General features: G+C 42.5%; 1 protein-coding gene across 6 annotated transcripts in view; it reads left to right on the top strand.

Moving 5' to 3' along the window:
• The window catches only part of gria4a (glutamate receptor, ionotropic, AMPA 4a), an 83,362-nt gene that overhangs the window by 18,923 nt on the left and 38,345 nt on the right, over nt 1–26,094 (top strand). For all 6 annotated transcript variants that reach the window (XR_004761816.1, XM_035386154.1, XM_035386153.1 and 3 more), the window contains exons 3-6: nt 14,997–15,236; nt 22,546–22,730; nt 24,542–24,595; nt 25,281–25,439. Coding sequence is in view for 5 of the 6 variants with exons in the window: in XM_035386154.1 (XP_035242045.1) it covers nt 14,997–15,236; nt 22,546–22,730; nt 24,542–24,595; nt 25,281–25,439 (638 nt within the window). In the remaining variant the exon portion in view is untranslated. The remainder of the gene's footprint in view (nt 1–14,996; nt 15,237–22,545; nt 22,731–24,541; nt 24,596–25,280; nt 25,440–26,094) is intronic.

The raw sequence follows: 26,094 nt of genomic DNA, 5'->3' as shown, positions 1-26,094 counted from the left end.
ACCCTCCCTTGTCACTTGCAGGTTACATCAGAGGAACAAGTGAGATGGAAAACAGTGGTGGGGAAAAAGACAATGAGAATAAAATGCCCTGAGGATGATGCCGAGCGTGTGGAGTAAGGATTAGTGTTACAGTGAAAGAGGGAGTGTTGTGCTCAGTGGGGCTCGATGTCATCATTATATCATCCTCAGGGACTCTTGAGACGAGATGGAATTCAAACGGAACATGAAGAGATGGTAAAATAGGATGTGGGAAACCCCAGGCTAAGGTACAGTTGAGGAGGAACTGAAGGGGTTTGACAGCCCATGGATTGTAGATCAATCTGACAGCAGCACCCAGATATGTTCTAGCAATTTGTGTGCCAGCCCCCCCCCCCCCCCCACCCCCCACCACTTCTCCCTACCCCCTCACTTCACTGCGATTAATGTCTCACTGGCTGGACCTAGCAGAATGTTCCTGTTAAAAACAGATCTGGGGAACTTATAAGGGAACAAGATGGGAGGTGCTGTCACTCACAGCATGCCACGTCTACACAGACGGTGTGTCTCTTTCAGACACACGCGAGCACATGTATACACACGCATACACACACAGACACACACACACGCACACACACGCACCCTTAAGGCCTTGCTGGTGTTATTTTTTGTTTCTAGGGGGGGTTGTAATGAATAACTCCTTTTGGCTCAGCTCAGTGCGTGCTGTCTGACTCCCGGGAGCTTGTTCAGGCTGTGCAAATAGTACACGTCTAATGTAATGGTACAGGCCTCTGTGGGGTTCCTGATTAGACCGCTTGGTGGAGTTGAGTTTTTAAGAGAAGTAACCCATCAATTCCGCACCAGCCTGTTTCTCTCAAAGCCAAGTGCCTTCTCAGCTAAGTACCTGAAGTGAACAAAAGCTTGATTATCTTAACTATTCAACCTGAAGACAGCACTGAGTTTCTGTGTGCATTACAAGATAACACAACAAATACTCAACATTATTGCATGCAGTTGCATACAGTTGATTTAAGGTGGACAGAGTTTGACTGCTAATCAACATATTGCAGTAATAGGCATGCAGAATAGAATCCCAAGCCACCTCTCCCATTTTTAGGAAAAGTCTTAATCCCAAAGGAGGCCCCCAAACACCAGAGTGGATGTAAACACACAGCCCTGGGACAATGCTGGCTAATGCTGATTCCAGTGCTTATTGCAGTGATGCCCAACGGTCTGGTCTGGCCAGTGCTGATGATGCCTGAAATTGACTCTTGACTTCAGTAAAATTGCTTGTGGCTAAATATCCTAAGTTCATGTCATGTGGAAGGCTGTTTTCAGTGTTCTCTGTGGTTATACAATTGCTGAATTGTCCTTTTCATCTTCTGTTATGTGTCAGTCTTTTCCTGGAGAGGACTCTCAGGCAGAAAAACAGTGTATAAGATGTCTTTCTAACATGTCTCTCTGGTAGAGCTTTAGGAATTGGGCATAGTGTTATAAATGCTTTATAAGATGGGTAGAGCTTTGGGAGATGGACATAGTGTTATTAGTGCTTTATAAGATGGGCACAGTACAGAGTACTGACACTTGACACAGAATTCAGCAGGAGTATGGGACATCCAGCATGCCAAGGCGTTCGGACTTGGCAATGGGGTTGGACAGTATATTTTCAAGCTTTTAATGCATTCTATCAGGGATAGGGGTCATTGTGCTTTGTCATAAACAGAAAGTAGGTAATTTTCAAAAGATAAAAAGATTATTCATAAGCAGTACTCCACATCAGCATGCACAGGGTAACAGTAACTGTAACAGTAAAAAAAAAAAAAAACTCTCAACTCAGTTCAAACATGCACACAAAATTCCTCTTCAGTCCATAAAACACAATTTTCTTCCTGAAAGGAATAGAAATGAACCGCTTCCATGTACCCTATGCTTAAGGCTACAGCTTCCTTTGTCAAGCCATCAATATCAATATCATTTTTTTCTCCCAGGGAGAATAAGCTTGTCAGCTGCTGCTGGTTTCAATGCTGAATGATTTTAAGTAACAATGCTGCCACCAGAGATGACTGCTTTCTCCAATGGTGGGCTTGCTGTAGATGTTCCTGCAAATTTTACTTGGCTAAATATAAGGTATTTTGAGGCACGTATTAGAGAGCACTATGTAGCCCAGTTCACCTGCGTATTTCCTTATGCCCGCTGCAGTTTTGACATGGCTTGTCGCTGACAGAACTGAGTAAAAAGAATGGGATTAATGGTGCTACCATGGTTTGGTCCCTGAGCGATAAAGTAGAGCTGAAATTGCCCTGCAATTTCCAGAAATTGAAATGAGAAAGTGATGCTGGAAACGGCAAAACATTGAAGGGGGCGCAGTCATGCGTGGATGACACGGCGGGCAGTGGTTTTGTAAAATGTGAAAAATCATTGCCTATAATGGAAAGTGACCTTTTTAGACTTATCATTACTTACACTTATTATTATTTATAACCTAGAAAACTGCCCATTAGTGTGGTAGGCCTGTAAGGTTGTTCACCCTTGCACTCTGTATAATTTTCACTGTAGACCTGATAGATGTAGCCATGTAATTTGCCAAAATAGGTTGCTTGTAGATCGCACCCCTTGCTTGCAATGCATATTGCATAAATAATGTAAAATAAAATTTTGGATTTGTGCAGACTTTACAATAATATAATTTTTAGTTACCTTTTATATTCTTATAAAATTTGATTTTGAATGCATTTGCAATGCTTCAGGTACTATAGTTCTACACTATATTTGATTTACTGTAGTCAAATAAAAATGAATTATTTAAGAAGTATATACCTCAGCTATAAATGTCTTCGGTTTCATTCACCAAAATAAAACTATTTTAGTCAGATGTGTTCTTTTTAAAATATTGAGGGCCTGGAAAATATTATATGAGAGTCTGTCTCTATTTAAAAGCTATGCCAGATATTTGGTAGTCTGCCCCTTGTATAAAAGCAGTATCTGAGATTCTAGTGCTGTGCAACGTCAGCATATAAAAGATATAACTCAGATATGTATTTTTTCAATAACAAACTGCCGTGTTCCTCTTGTATTGGTTGGGAAATGTGGTCTCTCTTTCCTAGAAAACTCATCATGAAATTTTGCTCAGAGTGGAAGTGTACTGTACACAGTATGTCCTATTCCTCTGTATTAGCTATGTATTTCAGACCACTATTTGCAACTTCTATCCCACACAGAGGTTATTTTGTTGAATGTTTCCATTAAAGATAGAGGGAGTGGATGTTACCAGATAGGGCCGTTCGCTCAGAACAGAGGGGAAAATCGCTGCAATGAAACCACCACTGTGACTAACTACTCCGAAGGAGAAAAAATAAAAATCTGGCTCCTCTGTCCATTTTTAACTGTAATTAAAAAAGGTAAGAAGAATTTCCAGTCAATTAACCTCATGATTAAATTAATTACAGAATATAACAGACACAATGATCATATCTGCTCAGGAAGTGGTCTAATTTGCCTTTTAATCTAGCTTTCAATAAAGGGGAAAAATTCTGAGCATAGTAAGCTGCTGATCGTGAAGTGATTTATTAGTCTCATTCTCACAGATAATCAGGTGTCTTTGTGTTGGAGGACTCCATATGAAGGAGAATGCGACTGCCAATCAGATACAGCCTTTGTTGTTTCACAAACATACACACACACACACACTCAGACAAATAGGCAATCAACACTGCAGTGGCTCCTAAAAGCATTTTTGGGAGAGGTTTCTGTTAGATTAAAATATTACCTTAGTTCAGTGAAGCAGCGCACCAGATAGCAGTGTTCATTGCTGTTCATGCAGTGTTCATTGCTCGACCCATGACCAATGACCCATGTTGACCACCTGGGCGCCCATTGCTCGCTGTCTGCTCATGCATATAATTGGGTCTCCTCCCAGTTTTGTGGCTGTGGTGTGAAAAGAAGTATCTGGCTGACACCACATGTTTTGGAGGAGAACCACTCTCCCAAGCCGGCAGCAGGGGGCGTATATGAGCATGCGCGTACATAGCTCACTGTGGCCACTCCTCCAGTTTCATTCTGAGAAATCAAATATGAACAGGCATGACAAAGTTGCTCCTGTGTTTTAATGGTAGTGGTGATGATGAAAAATGTTAGTGGTGAAAAATAAACCTTGCCATTCATGGATTCTGCTACGTGCCATTACCTTTACAATTTCCAATCAATCAACGGTACTTGTTCCATGTCAATTCACCACATGATGTTCCTATCTTTTAAACTGTGTCGTGAAAGAGAGCCTGTTTACATGTGTCCCTTGCCTCAATGCTATGTTATTACATATAATTGTTTACGATGTCCATGGGATGTTGTTGGCAAAATCGTACTGTAATAGCAAACTGGAAAAATATTACATTTATAAACAAATAAAGCTATATTTGGTATACTGTAGGTTGCTACCCCCAATACAAAATGAAGTAACTCTTCAACTGAATATTTCCCTAAAAGCTTCCTCCAAAGCAGTGGTTCCCAATCCTGTTACCTGAGATCTACTGTTCTGTTGGTTTTCAACTCCAACCCTAACAAAGCAGACCTCATTCACCAGCTGGAAATCTCCTTGAGCTGCTAATTAGCAGAATCAAATGTGCCAAATTAGGGTTGAAATGAAAACCTACTCCTGGTATATCTCCAGGAACAGGGTTGGGAACCCAACCCTGTCACTGGAGATAAGATGCCAAGGCAAATCTTAATGCAATGATATTCTGGATGATTCTGTACTTACAATTTTGTGGCACAAGTTTGGGGAAGGCCCTTTCCTGTTTCAGCATGACAATACCACCGGGCACACAGCAAGGTCCATATAGAAATGGTTTTGAGATTGGTGTGGAAGAACTTGACTGGCCTGCACAGTGCCTTGACCTCAACCCCATCCAATACCTTTGGGATCAATTGGAAAGCCAACTGCAAGCCCAAGCCCAATCGCCCAATCAGTGCCTGACTTCACTAATGCTCTTCAGGCTGAATGGACGCAAGTCCATGTGGTAATGCTCCAACATCTAGTATAACGCCTTCCCAGAAGAGTAGAGGTTGTTATTGCAGCAAAGGGTGGACCAATTTCATGTTAATGTTCATAATTTTGGATGAGATGTTGGATGTCAGGTGTCCACATACTTTTGGCCATGCAGTGTATTTAACAAAAATAGCCAATAGAAGGATTAAAATGTTCTTCTTTCCTTGACCCTCATCCCCATCCCAATTCTGTGCAGTTGTTTGTTTATGTGTCCATACCAAGATATGAAGTGTTGTTGCTTTCTGTTGCCATTACACGGCCAAGCTTTGGTACCGTCTGGTGCTGTACCACATTCAGAGCCGTGTGCTTATAGCTAAGCCAGCTGTCTTATTGATTCTGGCCCTGCATGGCCTGAAATGAATGCTGAATTTAGTCTGGGCTGCTGCACCATCGCAGATGACATGCAGGATAAGTGCATTTTTATTTATTCGTTTGTTTGTTTGTTTGTTTATTGTACATGCCTATGAAATACATTTGATAAGTTTTAGTGATGCTCAAACTGCTTGGGCAATGTTCTGATTTCTCTACCACATTACACTGCAAAATTCCTCAATTTTCCAAGGAAAAAAATGATCACTATAAATATAAATATGTCTCCTGGATAATTAAATATGCAGAGAGTTCTAGACAGAGAGCCAGTTAGAGGGGAGCAAAAGCAACCAGAGAGCCAGTTAGAGGGCAGGGGTTTGCGTGTAATTCTGATCAGCAAATAGGCATTTGATGAGAATGAAATGGGGCCACAGGTGTAGAATATCTAGACAGGTGGACAAGTTATTCTTCAATTGCATAAACACTGTGTCCAGAAAGATATGCAAGCAGAGCAACACAATTTAGTTTTGCACTGAGACAGCTTTTTATGGTACATGCTGAATAACTACATAAACAAAAAATATGGTTCATTCCTATGAAATACAGATACTGTGCTTTCAGTCAGCATATTTACAGTTGTTCTGTTTCTATTTCAGTTACTGCCTGTGCAAAATATATCACTATTGTGGCATATGTAATAATGTATCCAGTGCAAAGTTATTACAAGCTAAATTGAAGAACTAAAACAACATTTTAAAACATATTTTTTCCTGCCTTCTCTCTGATTTTCAATCAGCAGTTGTGCCTTTATTACTACGGAATCACTTAGGAGCACTGCAACTGGAATGTGTGCCTTCCTCCAGCAGGCTCAACCTGAGCCGGTAATTATTTTCCATCCTATAGGCCATGCAGTGCTATAGGAGAGAGCCGGTACTGACAGCTGAAAGCCTGGGAGAACAAAAACAGATTTCATATGATAAATTATTACTTTAATATCAAAGCTGTATTCATTTCCTGATTGCTGTCACCATGCACTCACACTGTCCTGAAACTGAGTTTTTGAATCTGACGTTTCAACAGAAATTCAAGGATTTCAACCCATTAAATATATGCCTTTGGGTGTCAAAAAAAAAAAACATGAAATAATAATGGTTTGGCATTGCATATCCTGATCTTAGGGGCCAAAAATGCTGCAAATCTTAACATAATTAATAAGAACATTCAAACTAAAAGCACTGAACATGACAAAATTGATGTCATCTGCATAAAGCATATGTCTGTGTTGCATTTTAACCCTTTTGCTTGAAGAATACCCAAATCTCTTCCCACAGGGTCTTATTTATTATATGACCAAAAGAATCTGGACACCCATAGGTCTGGGGCTGTGGTTTGGGCAAGGCCTCTTAGTTCCAGTGAAGGCAAATCTTAATCTAGTGACATTCTAGATGATTCTGTGCTTCCAAATTTGTGGCAAAAGTTTACAAAAGGCCCTTTCCTGATTCAGCATTACAGTGCCCTCCTGCACGCAGTGAGGTCCATATAGAAATGAAGATTGGTGTGGAAGAACTTGTCTGGCCTGCACAGAACCCCAATCTCAATCCCATCCAACACCTTTGGGATCAATTGGAAAGCCAACTGCGAGCTGAGCATAATCGCCCAATCAGTGCCTGACCTTACTAAAGCTTCTGGCAGAATAGACGCGAATCCCTGCAGCAATCTAGTATAAAGCCTACCCAGAAGAGTGGATGTTGTTATAGCAGCAAAGGGTGGACCAACTCCATATTAATGCCCATAATTCTGGATGAGATTTTGGATGTCAGGTGTCCACATACTTTTGGCCGTGTATGAGACTCTATGATAAGATTTGGTGTTGAAGTTCAGCTGGGACAGCATTGTGGTCAGGCATGAGGCCACAGGTCTCATCAGAAGAACTTCGTAGGTTTGAATCCTGGAGAGAGGGCTTCAGACGGCACCCATGAGCAGGACAGTTTCCTCAAACCCTGTAAGAGAAGAACCTTCTGTGAGTGACGCTGTGAGTTTACATCCAGAATGAACGCTGGTAATTCTGGATGTAAACATGGAATATAATCAGCCTGACATGTATACCAGAGATTTCCATGGCGATGGGTCAGACGATGAAACGATGGCAAAGTGCCAATTCGTCCCTCTTTCTTCAGGGCAGTAGGCTGCCTGCATGAAACCGAATCACAGTCAAAGGCTATACAGTATGTGTTTACCGTTTTCACACAAAAATAGATGGAACAAAAACCGTCAATAAAGATAATCTCACTCTGCCTGGGATGAACATTAAGGCTGGCCATGTATTCCATACACATAATACTGCACATATACCTTATTTAAATGACACCTTTACAGCAGAATGGAAAAACAGGAGTATAGGTTTTCTTCCTGTTTTCATCAGGAGTTCTATTGAATTTTTACTGAGCTTCTGAGCGCCTTGGGCTAGATAATGAAAAGAGCTTTTGTCTTTGAGGACTATGCCCCTTTGCTCAGCAGGTTGCTGATGTTATGAGGTAAATTCAAGGTGAAATTCTTTAAATGGAACCAGAGATATAGAATTGTTGGTACTCATTAGAGAGTAAATGTTTTCCTGCTTTTGCCGCTGTCATAAGAAAAGTTTAACAAATGAATCTGGTACTGTCTTTTTTAATGGGAGGGTAAAACTGGCCTTGTTATTAATTTGAATTGCGTAGCTGTGCAATGTCACTTGGCGATGACTAGAATGTTCCATTTGCAGAACTAGGATTGTGAAAACAACAGTGAACAGAGAAACAGTGGAATGCAATACTTATTGGATGATCTCACAACCCATAAGTACTGGGTGCATGGAATCCCATAAAGTCATACCAGGTGACACCGCCTGGGTCTTCATCAAGGAGATGTGGCATGATTTCTATGGACATCACCGATAATTTGACATTAGGCTTTGGCTTCTACATACCGCCAGTAGACTCTGTTTTGAGCAATGGTCAGTGTGTAAAAAAGAGATGAAAGCGAGTTTAAGGGTCTCTTGATGCATACTTGCCAAAGCAAATGCATGTAATATTAATTCAAAGTCCCGTGATTTCAATTTTTTCCTGTTTTATTCATTATGAGATTAATCGAACGGCCTTTGCCACAACTCTGTAGATAGCAGGCTGTAATTTATGTAAAAGGCAGCATGTCTTAGACGTAAGTTGTGTGAAATTAATTGTATCTTTCCTTGAAGTCTGGATGGAGCTTTAACCAGATTCGGTCTCCCTTGGTTTAAAGATCTAGAGCAGGACTTGTAGGAGAGCGATCTGAACAGGTCACTGAAACACTGCAGAAAACGCTCAGCCCTCTGCCACCGCTGTGCTTCCAATCACAAAACAATTACGGCGGGAGCAGCTTGGGTATTGGGCATAAACCTGTTATTATACACGCCGCTCAAGGTTGGGAGCTCAAAAACACTGCCAGCAAATGCCTGCAGTGTGCCCTCCCCCCTCCCCCCATTTTTCACCGTGAAATGTCTTTCGTGACACAATAACCAAGAGTGCGTGGTGTAAAGAGTGAGATACGGGCACGTAGAGTGGAGGGGGGGAAACCAAATCCATCTGCTCCAACAGCATTCTGGGAGTCGTGCAGCGGAGGCTAGGAGCTGTGTGCATCAATCATGCGGCAAATGCAGCGCTCCCTCACATGGAGAAGGGGGCGTTTCCACACTGCTCAGCTCGTATAGACCTCAGTGACTTCAGGACGGTGGCAAGTCTGTTTGTTCTGTGCCTCGCCTTTGAATGGCATATCTGTTAGCATGTTGTTGTTTTTATGATTGTCTTTTTGAAATGTCAGCAGATTTATGGTTACATGTGTTAATGACTGAAATAATTGCACAGATACATGTTTGTATTCCATTTCATTCATTATTTCAGGAGGGACATTTAATTAATTCACTGAGTATTAGATACAGCTTTTCCATTCTTTTTTTTTTTTTTTTTTTTTTTTTACAAAGACATATATAAATAAATAAATATACAATATTATTTTTCATAGTTCCCACCTAACCCTGTCCTATATTTTTTGCTTACCAAATTATGGTCACCCCAGGCATTAATGTATATACTGTCAATGTATATATTTAATATATTACAATATGTAATAAATTTAATATGAATGGTCCTTACAGCTTTCATTATTTACAATGGTGATTTTTTTTGTTTTGCATGTTGAGACTGTGATTCAATTCAGTGTTTATTTTAGTAAAAGCTCCCAGCAGCAAGTACAACAACAAAAATAATCATTATAATGTTCAAGGTAGGTTGTATTCTTTTGAGACTGCTGTAAAACAGAGAAAGCATCATTCTCAGGATCATCAAATGATCCCAGATGCTTGCAGTAAGCTCACTGGGAGCCCTCCCCTTTGCAGTGCAGTGAATTGTGTGGGGGTTGTGTGGGCACTGGGGGGGGGGGGGGGACTGAGAAGGAAAGAGCTCTAATTATGAAAAGAAAGAATGGGAGTGAAAGCTTTTTGCAGAAAGGCTTTTCTTTCCAGTCTCTCAGCAGCTCTCCCTGAGCAGTCAAAGGCCTCCCTGCAGGATCCCCATTCACAAAGGCCGGCATTGGCTCATATGCAGCCTCTTTTTAAACACACAAAATGAAAATGATGGATTATCATTTTCTCCTTGTTTTCATAGCCAACTGAGGCTGCAGTCAGCTGGGTATTACCCAGTCAGCTGAATGAACAAGTGTACCGTACCCGTGGAGATGATGAAACTTGCACTGTTCACCGTACTATTTTTTTTTCCCACCGAGCAGTGACTATCCTAGTGCAGAGGAAGTCTGTAGGCAAGACTGCTGAATAAATTTCAGAATGTACAGCCAGTTGTTTCATGTGGTATCACTGGTGAATGAAATATAAGGATAGCATGTAGAGACACCCTGATAATCATTCTGACAGCATGTGAAAATGAACAGAGAGCAAGAGAGATGGAGAGGTCAGAAGGCTCTGTCACTCACAGGGTGCTGGATTGGTACTGACCGACCCCAAGCCAGATCATATTATAATGCTATTGGCCCATGAGGAACACTTGTTCACACATACACACACACACACACACACACACACACCCTTGTATGTTTGCCATCATCTTTCAATGAGAGTGTTATACCCAAGCCATGGTTTCTGGAGTCTTGGCGAAGTGAATACCCAGACCCCCTGTTTCAAGATGATTTCTCCATATAAATTAAGCACATCAAATATTACCTCAATATGTTCCGGGTCTGTATTGCATATTTGTACCTGTTCAACCCTTCTTTAAGTCAAGCATTTTTTATAAGTCTCTGTGCGTATAGTAAAGGCAAGTGTGCTCTTTGCCTGCATTATTCTAAATAATTAAGATGTTTACAAAATTCACCTGCAAAAAAATAGTTATATGTCATGTCATTAAAATAAAAAGTGGAATATCATAAAACCAGTTTCAGGTAATGACTGAGGTATCAGTTTAATGTATACATGTAGCTGAGGATACTTTTTATTATATCTTGGGCATTTCCTTCTAAAACTTGAGAATTAAAATAAAATATATTAGTCTTACGTTACTGGTTCTATGTACTTGGAACTGCTCTAAAACTGAAAACAAAATGAAATAGGTCACCATAATGCTGCAGCATGTTGTTTGTTTCTTTTATGTAAATATAATTTCTTTTTTAGATTTTTTTGTCTTTCGTACCCTGCAGGTGAAAACAAATTAATTTAGGTGGCACCCTCATTAAGTGTATTATTTCAGTTTGTTTATGCTTTATTCAGCTGGGCAACTCACAATGGTAAATCCTCTTTTTATAGAACAGAAAACATTTGACAATCCTTCCCTGAATCAACATCCAACTACACAGTCTAAAGTACATTAAAGAACATTAATAATTAGAAACATTACAATTAAACCGTGAGTTGATTTTCACAGAACTTGAGATGCGCAGTGAAAGAAGGTCAAAATTCAGAATGAGGATTTTTTTTAAATTGCAGAAATTGTAAAGATGGCAGTTTGCAGATGAAGTCATATCTGAAACTGGTCTGCCTGCTCAGGCTGCCTGTGTTATTGCCAGAAGCAGCGGTGCCTCTCCACATTGTTTACTGAGTCAGGGCTCATTGTGGTTAATTGAATTGGTTTTACTCCCAGAGAGAGGGGGACGTGAGGCAGGGGTACGAATACCGTAAGTCCTGTGGAGAGGCAGCAGGCGATAAAAACCACACAAAACTGAAGCCCTGTCCTGTGCGTGGTTCCACACCTCCCACTGAGTAAGGGCCCCGGGATTAATGCAGAGAGGGTTCCCCCTTGAAATGTCACACGGCGCTACTTTACAAAACGGGACAGCTGGAAAGCAAGTGGAAGACGAACGGGAACGCGCCGCTTGCTTTCTCTTAAATCGGCGGCCATCAAAGGGAAGGTTGCGTTCACGGAACGCTCGTGGGAAAGCGACTTTGAAGAATGCACGTTTTTTTTCCTTCTAAATCAGAATGCATGATGGATGAAAGGAGCGTGCTTGCATATGACGGGAGGAGTGATGTCGTTACACAAAGGAACCATCCCTCCAGTGGCGGGTGCGGAAAGAAAGGAAGGCTTTCAGCTTAGGTTGTGTCCTACACAAGCCTTCAGAACGAGGCCTTTGTGTAGATTGTGTAGCCTTTGTCTGTTGATCTGCCTGTCCCTCCCCCATTTTGGAGGGTGAGCAGGTGGTGCAGGACCTAGCTATAGCAAGAGGACTGAGTGGCAGGGTGCAGACCCAGAGTCTCTGTACTGTCACACAGGAATGTGCATGGGGTGCTACCCTAGAGACTCCTACACAGGTTTCAGGATGGCAGCCGTGGGGGGTTACCTCTTGCAGTGAGTGACATGCTTTTTAATCTGTAAGAATGCAGTGTGCTGATTGGTGACAAGCCTGCATGAGGTGTGCATGTGTGTGTAGCTACTGCATGGAGAGAATTGCTGTGAGGATGAGCAGTGTGCTGTTTCTACACTCCACTGCCCCATAAACACACAGCCCAAGTCTCTCTGGGAGTCTTCTTTATCCTGCTGCAATCAAGTGGAGACTGGGGGGAGGGGCTGTCAGGGGCTGAAGCAAGCACACACTCCCGGGCAGCTGATCTCAATTGGCCTCTTGCTCGTATTGACTCGACCTTACTGCAGCTCTACTCAGGGGAGGGGCCGAATTTGCAGAGCTGCCCCAGGGGCTGCCTCTCATGGTGGTGAACATGCCTTGTCTCGCCCCCACTGCCTGTCTCCCTGTCCCTGTCCAATGCCCATTCTGTTGTGCATGCAACCTCTGGATATTTTAGCCGTAAACTAAATATATTGACATTTTACCAAAACAAACTAAATATAGTGCAATTTTACCCATTACCAAGAAGTATAGCAGCATTTTACACATACACCCTAAATACAGTGCCGATTTACCCTTAAACACTAAATATAGCACCATTTGCCCGTGCACACTAAATATAGTGTCATTTTCAAGGTGTATTTGTCGTACTAAATACACCTTTACTTCACAAAGCACTGTGTGGGTCAAATATTCTGCTTCCAGTACTGATAATGGAACCAGAAGGTTTCAGGTTCGCATTCCAGCACAATGATGTGGTATCCTTGAGAAAAATATTTAATGGACTTGCTTCAGTGCATATTCAGCTGTGTACTTGTATATAGTGCCCTCCAAAATTATTGGCACCCTTAATAAAGATTAGAAAAAAGGGCTGCCTAAAATAGATGCTGCAGGAAATTAGCTATTTTTTGCTCATGAAATGGGAAAATTGTTATTTAATATTAATATAATTGCTCAGAAAAATCTTTTTAAACAAGTAATAATTTAATTTCCCAAAAGGATACATGCCAAAATTATGTTGTGTATTCTCCCTTTGCAAGGATAACTCAACTGAGTGGTTTATGAGATTGTTGAACAAGTTTGAGCAATCTTTGACCATTCCTTTATACAGGTATTTTTCAAAATCCTCTAAGATCCTTCGTTCTGCACTTGTGGACTGCCTTCGTAATTAAAACCACAAATTCTTGATAAGTTCAAGTCTGGAGACTGAGATGGTCTTTGCAAAACAATAAAGTTGCAGTCAGGTAACCATAACTCTGAGAAAAGGTGTTTCCAGATATCTATTATACATTAAAGGGGATAAAGGTTGCTTTATTGTTTTGTTCTGTTCTCTTTTCCCAAACGGATACTGAAAAATTGAGTTTTGGGTGGTTGAACCAAAGAAATACTTGCAGCATTGAATTGCTAATACAATGCGACTGTCAGAAGGAACACTCTGTTCTGTGCTGCGTGTAAACAGGGCGTTCAGGGCTCATAGACCATTCATTAAGCTCAAGTGATTCTTGAGGAAAACCAGAATATATTTTACAACCACTCATTAAAATATTTGACATGCTTTGTGAGAACAGACAATTACAGTCGTTGTTAAAAGTCAGTGAAGATTAGTTAATGAGCATCCCTCAATGCAGGCATTTTCTATCTGTCGATGATGCGAAACCTCGCTTTGCAAACAGAAGATGGTATTGGAATATCGTTCTATCAAGGGAATACACTACTCTCATTATGCAGACTGTGGTTTGCATACACAGTGATAAAAAATGTCACCTTTCATCATAGGGCAATTTAACATGTCTGTGTTTCTCAGGAGATTAGTAAGATGCACCCTGCCATCCGTTTTTAAGATCTGGTGTGATGAAGACTACAGACTGCTGCACACACACATTGAAAACAGCATACTTGCTTTTTCCATATAGATGGTTGCACAGCATCCTGTTATCTCTGTTCTTTACTGTACATGCTATCATAAAGCCAGCATTATCAAGCTTATGGATCTACATTTAAATTCTGACCTAGCCATGCTGAATGGCATGATTAACAGACTCCCCAGATACTCACCTCAACAGACTTAACTCTGAAACTCCCATCTGCCTATTATTGAGGCTAATTCATTCCAGTTTGATGTATCTCATGAATATTCACGAATGGGTGGGGCCAATAGCTTTACTGTTCTAATTCATGTTCTGCCCTGAGCATGCCTTTCATGAATATTCATAAACTGTGATATTTCACTTAAAACTGCTGCTAACCAGATTCTCCTGCACTTAAACAATAAAACTGACAGAAGTCACAGGTGCTGACCATCTGTTTAGACTCTAGAATCTCTGGTTTAAGTCCAACGTTCCTTTTACTTCTGCTGTAGTCCTACAGGTTTCTGGGTGAGGCTGGATCAGATCATGGTTAGCAGCACTGTCAGTTACATTAGTAAATTATATTAATCTTCATTAACGTTGCTTGATCGATAGACATGTGACAAGTGCTGTCGCTTGGTTTTCCATGTCAGAAGATTACAGGGTATTGATGGGTTTGCGTTCCCTCCAGTTGATTTAATTTTACATAATCTGATTTGGGGTTTTTTATCTGACCATAGCATGAATGAATATTTGACACAGCCCCCTCCCTCCCACACACACAGAAACGCGCACACACACACACACAAGCCATCACACTTGTTGGACTCTGCATTTTGTAATACATTTTAGTGTGGCTCTTGGAGTTGTGCCTTTCTAAGAATAGTCTTCTCTTCCCTTTTTGTCCACCCCTCTCTTTCCTCCTGACCCCTTCACACCCCCCCCCCCCCTCCCCCTCCCCCCAGTCTGCTCACAGTATTCCCGCGGGGTCTTCGCCATCTTCGGCCTGTACGACAAGCGGTCGGTGCACACCCTCACCTCCTTCTGCAGTGCGCTGCACATCTCGCTCATCACGCCCAGCTTCCCCACGGAGGGCGAGAGCCAGTTCGTCCTGCAGCTGCGGCCCTCCATCCGGGGCGCCCTGCTCAGCCTGCTCGACCACTACGACTGGAACCGCTTCGTCTTCCTCTACGACACCGACCGAGGTAAGGGCGAGGCTTCTGCTCCCTGTGGGGATGGGTGGGGCTGGACATCAACTTGGAGTTATTTCAGCTTTCCTGTTATCCTTAGATCCATGGCCGTTCAAAGCTTGGTCATGTCTGCAGAGGTATGAGGACTATATGCTGATGTACATGCAGATAGACGTCGACAGCTGTACGGCCTGCTACAATTAGAGCTTACTAAACTCCAATATCTGTAACACCAATGGCTGTAATCTCATCACCCCATAGGCTAGAGCAGTGGAGGAGCTATGCTTAGATCAGAAGGAGAGAAAGAATGCACGGTCTTTTCTCTCTGGACATTGGGTTTCACTGCAGGATGCGTGTTATTGATAGAATAACTTGTTTAGGTTTCCTCTCAGGACTCTGATGGCTGTGAGGTCTCGCACCGCAAATGAGCGCCATTGTTGCTGTGAAGCGTCTGCGGTCGCCAGCCGTGCCGGTGCGCCTGGCGGCTCAAAGGGCCGCTCTGTGTCACACCGTGGTCTTTGCATTCAAATCACCGCTTCCCAGGGAGAGTGTTAGCATTTAATGCTACGCTTTATTCATTCGGTTCCCCTTTGTTTATGGCTCCTGCTGCAGAAATATATTGTTCAAAGGATGGAGGGAGTCACACAAAATGTGGACTGTGGAGGGTAATTGGTCTTTATGCTTACAATGGTCAGTTTGTCTTTCAAAAATGATTGTGCATGATCCCAGAGGGGAGACAGGTACAGGAAACGTCAGATAAACCGGTAAAAATCAAATGGAACATGTAATAACTGATGCAATTTCAAAATGTGATGTATGCAAAAATGAATTATTTCAACAAACCATTTTGAAAAGGCTTATTTATGACCAAATACTTGATTTCACTGGTAGTAGTATGAAATGTAATTTCTCATTGTGAAAAACTGCTATATCATGAACCCTGGACAACCATAAATCAATGGAAAAAAAACTGACAAATTCGTTTAACACTTGTTCTGAATTAACCTACGTGAAACACAATGAATAGCCAACATATTGTAGGCTGTCACCATGTCATTATGGTAGCCTGTATGGGGTGAATTAGTGCTCTGTTCAGGAATCGGGCACGTCAGGATTCTGGAATTAGAAAAAATCATTAATCCTTGTTTGACAGTATGTAAAAATCAATCATATTGCGTGGGAGGTCCAGTAGAACTAGCTCGCACCACGAGCTCAAGTATGGATGTACTGTTAATATACTGCACTCATGTAAATGTTGGCTCTCAATCTTGGTTTGGAATTGACTTTAACACGTAAATGAGGATGTAGGGTAATCCAGTCGGTCTCTTTCGCAGGAGTTCGCCCTACCGCAACTCAGTCTTCAACATGGGTCTCAGGGCCAGATGTACTAAGCTTTTTGCGACTAGTTTCAGATGCAGATATGATGCATTCTGCCCCAGTAACATGCCTGTTATGTGTCAAACACGCACACTGGGCTGGAAGCACAGCTTGTGTGTCATCTACGTGAGTCATCGCAAGGTGCGCTTTTCGCCTATACATTTAAGGGAGGATCGTGCAAATACCAGGCCGAGATGTTATAAGTGTGGCTGGTATTCCGCTGAATTTACTAAAGTTCATGCAATTAATCAGGGTCAATTTTTGCATGACATTTCTCAGGTAAAGAGCAGATAAATAAAGATGCAAGCCAGACTGTGACACAGGTGTAGGCCTCAAAGATGCACTGAGAGAATCTTTGCAACAAGAATCGCACTATTTAAACTCTCCAAGCAAGAAAACAAACGGTACTGATTAAGCAGTCAAGCAATAATTAAGACTGGGTGTTTGTCAAGGAAAATACAGTGTTAGCTAAAATCACATAACAGATACTGCAAAGTTATTAAAAATCATGGAATGTTTAAAACATATTTTCATTAATTAAATTAACCAATAGTTCTCATGCGCAGTAGTGACAAATGATTGAAATACCATACAAAACTGTAGCAACGGTAACAAGTGCTTGAAATGTAAAAAAATCTGTGAGCAGTTGCTGCTAGTAAAAAATATCAGTAAATGCATTGATAGGCTGGTGCATTTAATACCATGATTTTTACCCGTCTGTGTACAATGCATGGTGAATATTGTTGTATTAGTTTGACTAAAGTCTCTAAGTTGCCATTTCTGCTTCCATAGTCAGAATTCTTTAGTCTAATCCATACAGTGAGCATTCTTTTTCTGGACATATGCACATCAGAGATATTCCACTGACTATTATGCAATCATCCTAACAAATATCCACAGACGGAAAAATGTTCATTTCTTCCCTTTCCATTTTATGTTTCTGTTGTAATGCCTATTATTATGTTCCATTAAACAGTGCTGTGTTTCATTATAAATTAGTTGGCCAGATATAAATAATAAAAACTAAACAGTGCTTTTCAGTGGCTGTACAAATGAAAATACTAATTATAATACATTTGGGCATTTGTTCATGCACACACAATGCATAAAATACTGGAAAGTAAAAGTACCCATTTTTCATTAAAGACATCCCACTTGCAGTTGATTGAAGTGAAGTGACATCTTCAGCACATCAGGCCAGAATAGATGCACCCAGAGAAATGTGTGTGTGCATGGGGCGGGGGGATGGAGTTGTGCGCACGTAAGTCAAGGCAAAATAGACTCCTCCATCAGCAATTTGTTGGATTCACCAAAATCATTATTATTGGTCTCTTTATCTAATTACTTTATGACAGCTATATAATTATCTTGGTGTGTATTCAATCAGAGTGGCAAAACTGATGCTTAGACATTGTCAACTGAATTGCAGGCTACAAAACCTATTTATGCAGGGACCATGTCCTATAAATAATGTGCTATGCAGCCTAATTTATACTATTCTAAGCCCAACAATTCAACGCAGAAGGAAAGTTTAGGACTGCCTGTCCTGGTATACCTGTTATAGCACAGTCATTTACCTGTGCTGGTCTACATGTTATAGCACAGTCATTTACCTGTGCCGGTATATATGTTATAGCACAGTCATTTACCTGTGCTGGTATACCTGTTATGGTTTGGTCATTTACCTGTGCTGGTATATCTGTTACAGCATGGTCATTTACCTGTGCTGGTATACCTGTTACAGCACGGTCATTTACCTGTGCTGCTATACCTGTTACAGCATGGGCATGTACCTGTGCTGGTATACCTGTTACAGCACTGTCCTTTACCTGTGCTGGTATATCTGTTATAGCACGGTCATTTACCTGTGCTGGTATACCTGTTACAGCACGGTCATTTACCTGTGCTGCTATACCTGTTACAGCATGGGCATGTACCTGTGCTGGTATACCTGTTAGAGCACTGTCATTTACCTGTGCTGGTATACCTGTTACAGCATGGGCATGTACCTGTGCTGCTATACCTGTTACAGCACGGTCATTTACCTGTGCTGCTATACCTGTTACAGCATGGGCATGTACCTGTGCTGGTATACCTGTTAGAGCATGGTCATGCACTGTGCTGGTATACCTGTTATAGCGTGGTCATGGTTTGGGTAATGTGGGACAAGTGGAAACACTTGCTGCTTTTATGGAATGCATCCTTTCTCTTAATGACCACCTGTACTTTCACTCTCAGCACCATCACACTGCTGGTGTGGAGCTCAGAACAGCCATGGGATCTTTGTGTCCAGTGTTCATTTTCCCTCCTGTGTCTTTAATCAGGTACCTAGAACAGAACATACCCATAGAGCCCCCCCACCACCCCCATGTGGGGCCCTCTGGTGTGCACACGGGGGGAAAACATTAGCATTTTGCACCAAGTATAGTGTTCACTGTGTGAACTAAACTGTGTTCTTGGCTAGAAATAGCTGTACAAAATAAGTATTGTACCTTACTGAACCTGTGTTTAGCAGTTGTCTATGACCATGAAATGCACTTTTGTACGTCGCTTTGGATAAAAGCGTCTGCCAAATAAATGTAATGTAATGTTAATGTAATGTATTGTAATATATTATCATTTTATTCGTCCAGCAGACAATGCTTTTATTGTTTTATGCCAATTGAAGAGCAGTCTATGGCTTTGGCTTAGCTGAAGAAGTAATATGCATTTGCTTACAGCTGCAGCAGCATTCAAACCCATAGCCCTCTAGCTGTGAGTCCTGATTCCACATTGTTCCACACAGCAGTGTGTCTCACAAATACTCTTTCTTCTGTAGCGAATAGAGCCTCTGAAGTGGGGCTCAGTCACTGACCTGCAGTTTCCATTTAAGGACATGTAATTAATGAATAGGTGAAAGGAGCAATAGACAGCCAGTTGGATGCTCTTAATGGAATGATGTGAACAGTGCAGAGTAGTGCTTCTGGTGCAGAACTGTGGACACTGGGTTTGTGGGTTTGAATCTTAAATGTGCTAGCGATGTTTTCCCCCACAGCGCGGACTTTACTGCAGAAACGAGGGTCCTGCCTGGTAGATGACGGATGCTGTTGCATATTTGTTTGCGCTCACACGTACGGGTGTTCATGCCACTGACGCTTGCGTTGTAATGGGGGCGTGTACTTGAGTAATCTATTTCCCCCATCCCCGGCAGTAATATACAGGGGTCAGTGTTGCGTGGAGTGGTTCACGTGCTCTGGAGCGTGAGGAGAGCTGAAGGGAAAGGGTGCTGATGTCACGCTGGAGCCGCGGATGATGAATATCCCTGTTTAAGCAGTTAGATGTTCTCTGGATTGGGAATTTTGACATTGTGGTGCTCCCGAACCATTCCTTCCCCCCACACGGAATTCACTGCTCACTGCAGACGCTCCTGGCAGGTCACTACTGCCACCTATTGGCTGTTCCTGTGTGAAATGTGCGATTCTCAGCAGGATGTGGGGGGAGGGGTGCCGGCAGTGTTGGTGTACAGAACAGTATCTTTTCTCCGTTTGCTGATGTTCGCTTGCTTCTCACTTTTTACTTCACGGTAGAGATGTGTTAGAAGCCAGCAACATTAAAGCAGATACACATTTGGGAGATTACATGACTATCCATAAAGAGAGCAAAGCTGGATGTTACGGCTCTACATGATTTTTCTCGTGAGCCATCGTGAAACACAGCACTGTATTAATGCTTCTCCCAGGAATACAGTGTGTAAGCTTTAGAATATCTCAGAGGATGTCTGTATTAGTTCAGTCATCTGTGGGGTGTATGTGAAAGCATGAACAGATTTCTGTTTTCTCACAATGTTTCTTCATAGAGATAGATTTTCTGTAGCCCTTTCATCAGTGTCCCCATCGCTCAGACTGAGAAATGATGATAATCCCTGATGAGATCATCATCGCCGTTTCGCTGTCGCCCCGCGGTCTCTCACTGGAGCAGGAAGCATCCGGAAAGGGCCGTGAGAGTGGATGCTAGCTCTCTTTCTTGATTTCATCAGTGTCGCTATCAGACACACAGAGTAAAGGACACCCAATTGTACATGGTACACAGAATGAGCGTAAGCAATTTGATTATAAGCACTACCAAGCAGTATGGCACAAGTGCAAGGATGCATGTACAGATCCGCTGTGAACCACTTTTCAAATGGCCTTGTTTTGACTAAGCTGCAAGTGGTGTCCACCCAAACTACAATACTGATTGGGTCAAAAATGTGCATTTTTAGGTCTAGTAGATAATAATATTTAAAAGTATGCCTGTTCATTGTTGTGGTTTTAGATGCACCTCTATAAGGACCCAAACTTGTGTGATACGTACAGTATATAAAATGGAGTCACTGCTGACCCCCTGCCAAGCTTAATGCAGTAGAGCATAGTTCCGATGAACATGACAACGCTCTGCCTTGCTAGACTTTTTTTGAAGGGGGCTGTCAGAAAGCTGGACTCCACAGAGGCCCACAATGCATCACCCAGGGAGAAGGAAGTGCTACAGCGTGCTTCGCTAACTCAGTTAATTGTATGTAGCCGTCCTTGGAGAGGTGCCTGTCCGTCAACTGCGATTCTCAGGGCTTGCCACATCCCAAGAGGCCTTCTGCCATCATTCGACTCCCTAATTACGTCCGTCCGCGGATCACGGCCCTCGGTGCAGGAAATGGCGCAAATAGAGGCAGGAAGTTGCCAGGTTCTAATGGGTGGCGTGAAGGGCGGTTTAGGGGGGACATCTGTTCAACTTGGCTGCGGTCTTGGGCGGATCAGCACCCCCGATGACGGTCGTGGGTCGAAAGAACAAACGGGGACAGAGAAGGCGGGGACGCCATCGATGAGCGCTAACGAGGGCTAGAGAAGCAGGAGGCTCGCTGGCAGAATCTCCCTGAGAAGGGTGTTCAAACCAAAATGGGGTTTGAGAAGAGTGAAAAACGGAAGAAAGAAAAGAGCGATGTGAAGCCAGAGGACAGTGATTATCAGTGCCCCCTGAGCTCTCCACCTGTCATTACAGGGAACAAATGTGGACCCATTCTTCTGTTCCTGCCCCACTGTGTTCTCCCCTAAGTCCTGGGTCCTACTGTTAATCATCCCCTCCTCCTTTGGGTATACTGGCAATGCCACTTCAAATCATAAAAGAAATGAAACAGCCAAAGAATGTATTGTCAAGCATTCAACAATGAACTTAGGTCCACTGATTATAATGGTGTGCTGCCACACTAAACAGCACAACATTTCAGGTATTTAAAAGTAGTTGTGGGGGAGCATGTGCACGTGTGTTGTACACTGTTTACGTTTATATATGATTAAGTCACTGATTGATCAGTTAAACATTACTTTATTTGTAACTTTGACCTGAAAATTAAAATTTCTTTGCACTATTTTTCTAGTCTGTGACAGCAGTGGTACTGTGTATAATTTCAAACATCAGTCATGGAAGATATGTGCATGGCTACTGTTGCTGGTTGAAAACTGCTGTTCAAACTGATGATGTCAGTACCCTTAATCAACTCTTTTTTTCGACTGATGAGTAATTACTGAAGTAATTGCTTGGTAATGCACTCTGAAAGAATTATGAAAATGATTTTGCAATAACACTGCTAGTGTTATACTCCATACTGTGCGTGTGTGTGTGTATGTGTGTGTGTGTGTGTCCTTCTATTACTTTTATTATTTTCCTTGAAAGCACTAAATACCATTCTACAATAAAAATCTTTTTGTTATTTTATTATTATTACTACTGGCTGAACCACATTAACCTTTGGATAAATCTGTGTACGGTGTACGTACACCAATATTATATATTTATTACAAATGGCTGGTTTCATTCTCATTTTGATCTCTGTAAAATACCTTTTGACATTTGTTGTTTTTGTGTGTTCTGACATAAATATAATGGTTTTTTTGTGAACTACTTGCAATTTGCGGTTTGTTTTTTGTGTGTTGGTCAGGATATGCTATTCTCCAGGCCATCATGGAGCGGGCAGGGCAGAATGGCTGGCAGGTCAGTGCCATATGTGTGGAGAACTTCAACGATGCCAGCTACCGGCGCCTCCTGGAGGACCTCGACCGCCGCCAGGAGAAGAAGTTTGTCATCGACCTGGAGGCCGAGAGGCTTCAGAACATTCTGGAACAGGTGAGTCACTGGGAGAGTGTTTCAGCGCAGATCTGCGCTTCTCCACAGACTGCCTGGAAGCTGCTTTCCTCGTTAGCATTCACGCCATCGCACGCTTTTCATCGATTTTCTTGCTGCCACTCCACCATTTCACAGACTGTGAGCGAAATGCAGAGAACGTGTGCTGTCCTGACGTTCCGCCCAGCAATCCCTTTGCCAGCTTGAATAATTTCGCCGAGCTCGCAAGGCGCGCATGGGACCGTGTTGTGATTTCTCGCCCGCAGTCCGAAACAGCTCAGCAAATAACCTGCAAATGAGATGGTGGGAGTAGAGGGAGCTGTAATCTGGGTTTATTGGGTTCAGGGAGACGGGGGTGTCATCCTTGCGGAAGATGACTGCGGATTAAGTCAGTTTAAAAGGAATCTCTGTCCATGCCCTCTGCTCTCTCGGATATCATTCCCCATATATATACTGGACCAAACTTATCTCAGGAAAAATGCATTATGGGACAACTGACAAATACATTTGAAAATTGGGTAGAATTTATGTTTAAGATTAACCAATCAGCATAGGACTGTAAGCTTGAATACATGTGCCAGAAGAGGAGCCTCTCTCCCTGTTTCCTGTTATCTCTTCTCTTTTTCTGAACATCAGAATAGATTCCCAGACCATGCAAAAAACCCGGCTATGGCCTTTGAGACTTGTCTTTCACCAGTGAAATTGTTTAGTAGACTATCAATAGCCACATATATATATATATACTGTATCTCAAATGGTTTGCTTTATTGTGTCTTTCTGCCTTTCTCCTCTGTCCCTCTTCATCCATATCTTTTATCTCCTGATTCCTATTGACCACCAACTATACAGCTAGTACAGTGAATAGCTTACAACATCTCAAACCCAAGGTTCTGTTTGTATTCCCTTGTGGTCTTTCATGTCAAATCGGCAGACACCTAGATAAGCTCTTCATCTGAACACTGTGCGAAGTTGCGCCAGTTCTGTGGAAGTGCAGTTGTTTCAGACAACACTCACCTCCTCTCTGAACCACAGCCGGGCACAGGTCGGGCAGCACGGTCTGCCAGGCGCGGGCATCACACGCAGACGCTGCCTGGCAATGATGGAATCCCAGTGCTTGTCAGCAGCATGACTTTCTCACAACTTACTATGTTCTCTGTCAAACCCCTCCCAACCCATACACCCATCACTCCACTCCTTACCTCAGCCTCAGCTTGACCTGAAAAACCCTGATAAGTGCATCAACCCCCAGCCAGCAATAATCATCCGCCCCGATCACTTCCAGTCTGGTACTTCCTGACGTTTTTGACAAATGTGGCTAAATGAGCAAACAACAGTGCACAGCGGGCTGGTGGAATAAAAGAGACGTCTTTGCTATGTCTTCAAAAAAAAAAAAAAAAACTGGCATCTCGCCAAAACGTCGTCAGCTGAGATGCTGCCACCTGAGGAAGACAGGTGACAGACTGGCTCAGAGTCGATGCTCAGCACGGCTACTTTGATGCACTTATAATGCCCGTAGCCATTAATCAGATGAATGATACTTAATTTGGTGGCAAAACCCTGATAATAAACTGATTTGGATCCACTGTTGTGTGCCAGTCTTCATTTCTACCCCACTCCCGCATCCAAACCTACTTATGCCCCCACCTCCAGGGGGATTACGTGTCCATAATTACCACTGATTGCATTTATTGTGGGGTGCTGCTGCTAAATTAATTGCAGTTAAAGATGTCATTCCTTCCACTTACAAAACACTTCTGTCATTTGTTTTGGAAAAGCTATGCTGATCCAAATACCTCCCTCCTTTTCCTTCACAGATTGTCAGTGTTGGGAAACATGTCAAAGGATACCACTACATCATGGCAAACTTGGTAAGCGGCATTCGTATTGTTATGACGTGTTCCCTTCCCTTAGACTTAGATTTTCAGACTGTGGTGGATTTGGGTCGGCTCCAGCGCCGTCAAATAAAGATTTGTAGGAGCAGGATAGCGCGTGAGCTCAGGGGAAGCAGTCACTCATACGGGACAGTGAGGAGAACGCGTCCTGTCGGGTCTGGTCAGGGAGCACTCCCAGTGTTTAGTCGATTCGCTTCAGGCTGGCAGCAAACAGACGGCGAGAAGAATCGCGGCTGATTTTAGCCCGCAGATGTTTCCACAGAGTGGCTACAGCAGGTAAATGTCTGCCTCTGTGGGACTACAACTGTTAATAAACTCTGAAAGGGTGACTGCATGGGCTCCTGAAACCAAATTATCCGGTCAGCACCATTTGTTAATTTCATTGACGGGCCAGACATAGATGGAAGATTCTAGAATGTTTTTTTTTTTTTTTTCAAAGTTAGGATAGGAATTGGGACGTTAGGAATTAATGATGGCATTCAAGGAGAGCTCTGGGTATTTTAAGGGAGGGGGATGTGGTGTAATGTAAGTGGTACTATGACCAAGAGGAGAGATTCATTGTGGGCTCTCTTTTGAAAGCCTGTTGTTCACAATGTGTTCAGAAAAATAGTCATGGTGAGCCTGTCTGGTTCCTGATGGCCCCTCCTCTCTCCGCCCGCAGGGGTTTAAGGACATCTCCCTCGAGCGGTTTATGCACGGCGGGGCCAACGTGACGGGTTTCCAGCTGGTGGACTTCGGCACGCCGATGGTCATCAAGCTCATGCAGCGCTGGAACAAGCTGGACCAGAGGGAGTACCCAGGTTCTGAGAGCCCGCCCAAGGTGAGCTGCTCTGCCCCTCCCCCTGGTTCCTTCCCCACTCCGCCTTTATCAACCATTGGGGGCTAGAAAGTAGAAACATTCTGATTCTAGAATCCTATTCCAGGTTAGGGTGCTGTTCAAACAGGAAACAACATAACTGTTATGATGGATGCCTGTGTGGTAGGTCTCCTTAACACAAAGGTGATATCTGTATCTAATTTTACCTAACAGGGTAGCTGGAAGCAAATGGGACATTACAAAAGACTGCCAAGATTCAGTCCTGAAGATTGACAAGGCTTTTTTAAAATAAATATACACAAATTGTATTTGCAATTTGTAAACAGCAAGGGTCAATCAGAGCTTTGAAATGTGCATGAGATGCCAAAGATGTACAGAATATACAGTATTGTAGGTGGAAGACAGCAAAGCAACCTCTGCTGTGGTGAGTGAATGTAATGTATAGAAACAGAAGAACTTGTGTTGAATTTGTGAAAATAAGTCATTAATTGGTTTTGTAAAAAAATATATATTTTTCTGGATGTGCAGGAAAAGGAGCTGGACTCAAGTGAGTTAAACCAACTGATACACCCTAATGCAGAATAAAAGCTGTTTGAACAGAGTAGTACTGTCCACTGCTTGGTTTGAGATAAACAGAGGTAATTAGTTGTCTTATCCA

This window comes from Anguilla anguilla, chromosome 12 (genome assembly GCF_013347855.1).
Source record: "Anguilla anguilla isolate fAngAng1 chromosome 12, fAngAng1.pri, whole genome shotgun sequence".
NCBI lineage: Eukaryota > Metazoa > Chordata > Actinopteri > Anguilliformes > Anguillidae > Anguilla > Anguilla anguilla.
Note: the sequence above shows the minus strand (reverse complement) of the source record. Positions and strands in the feature narration are given on the sequence as shown.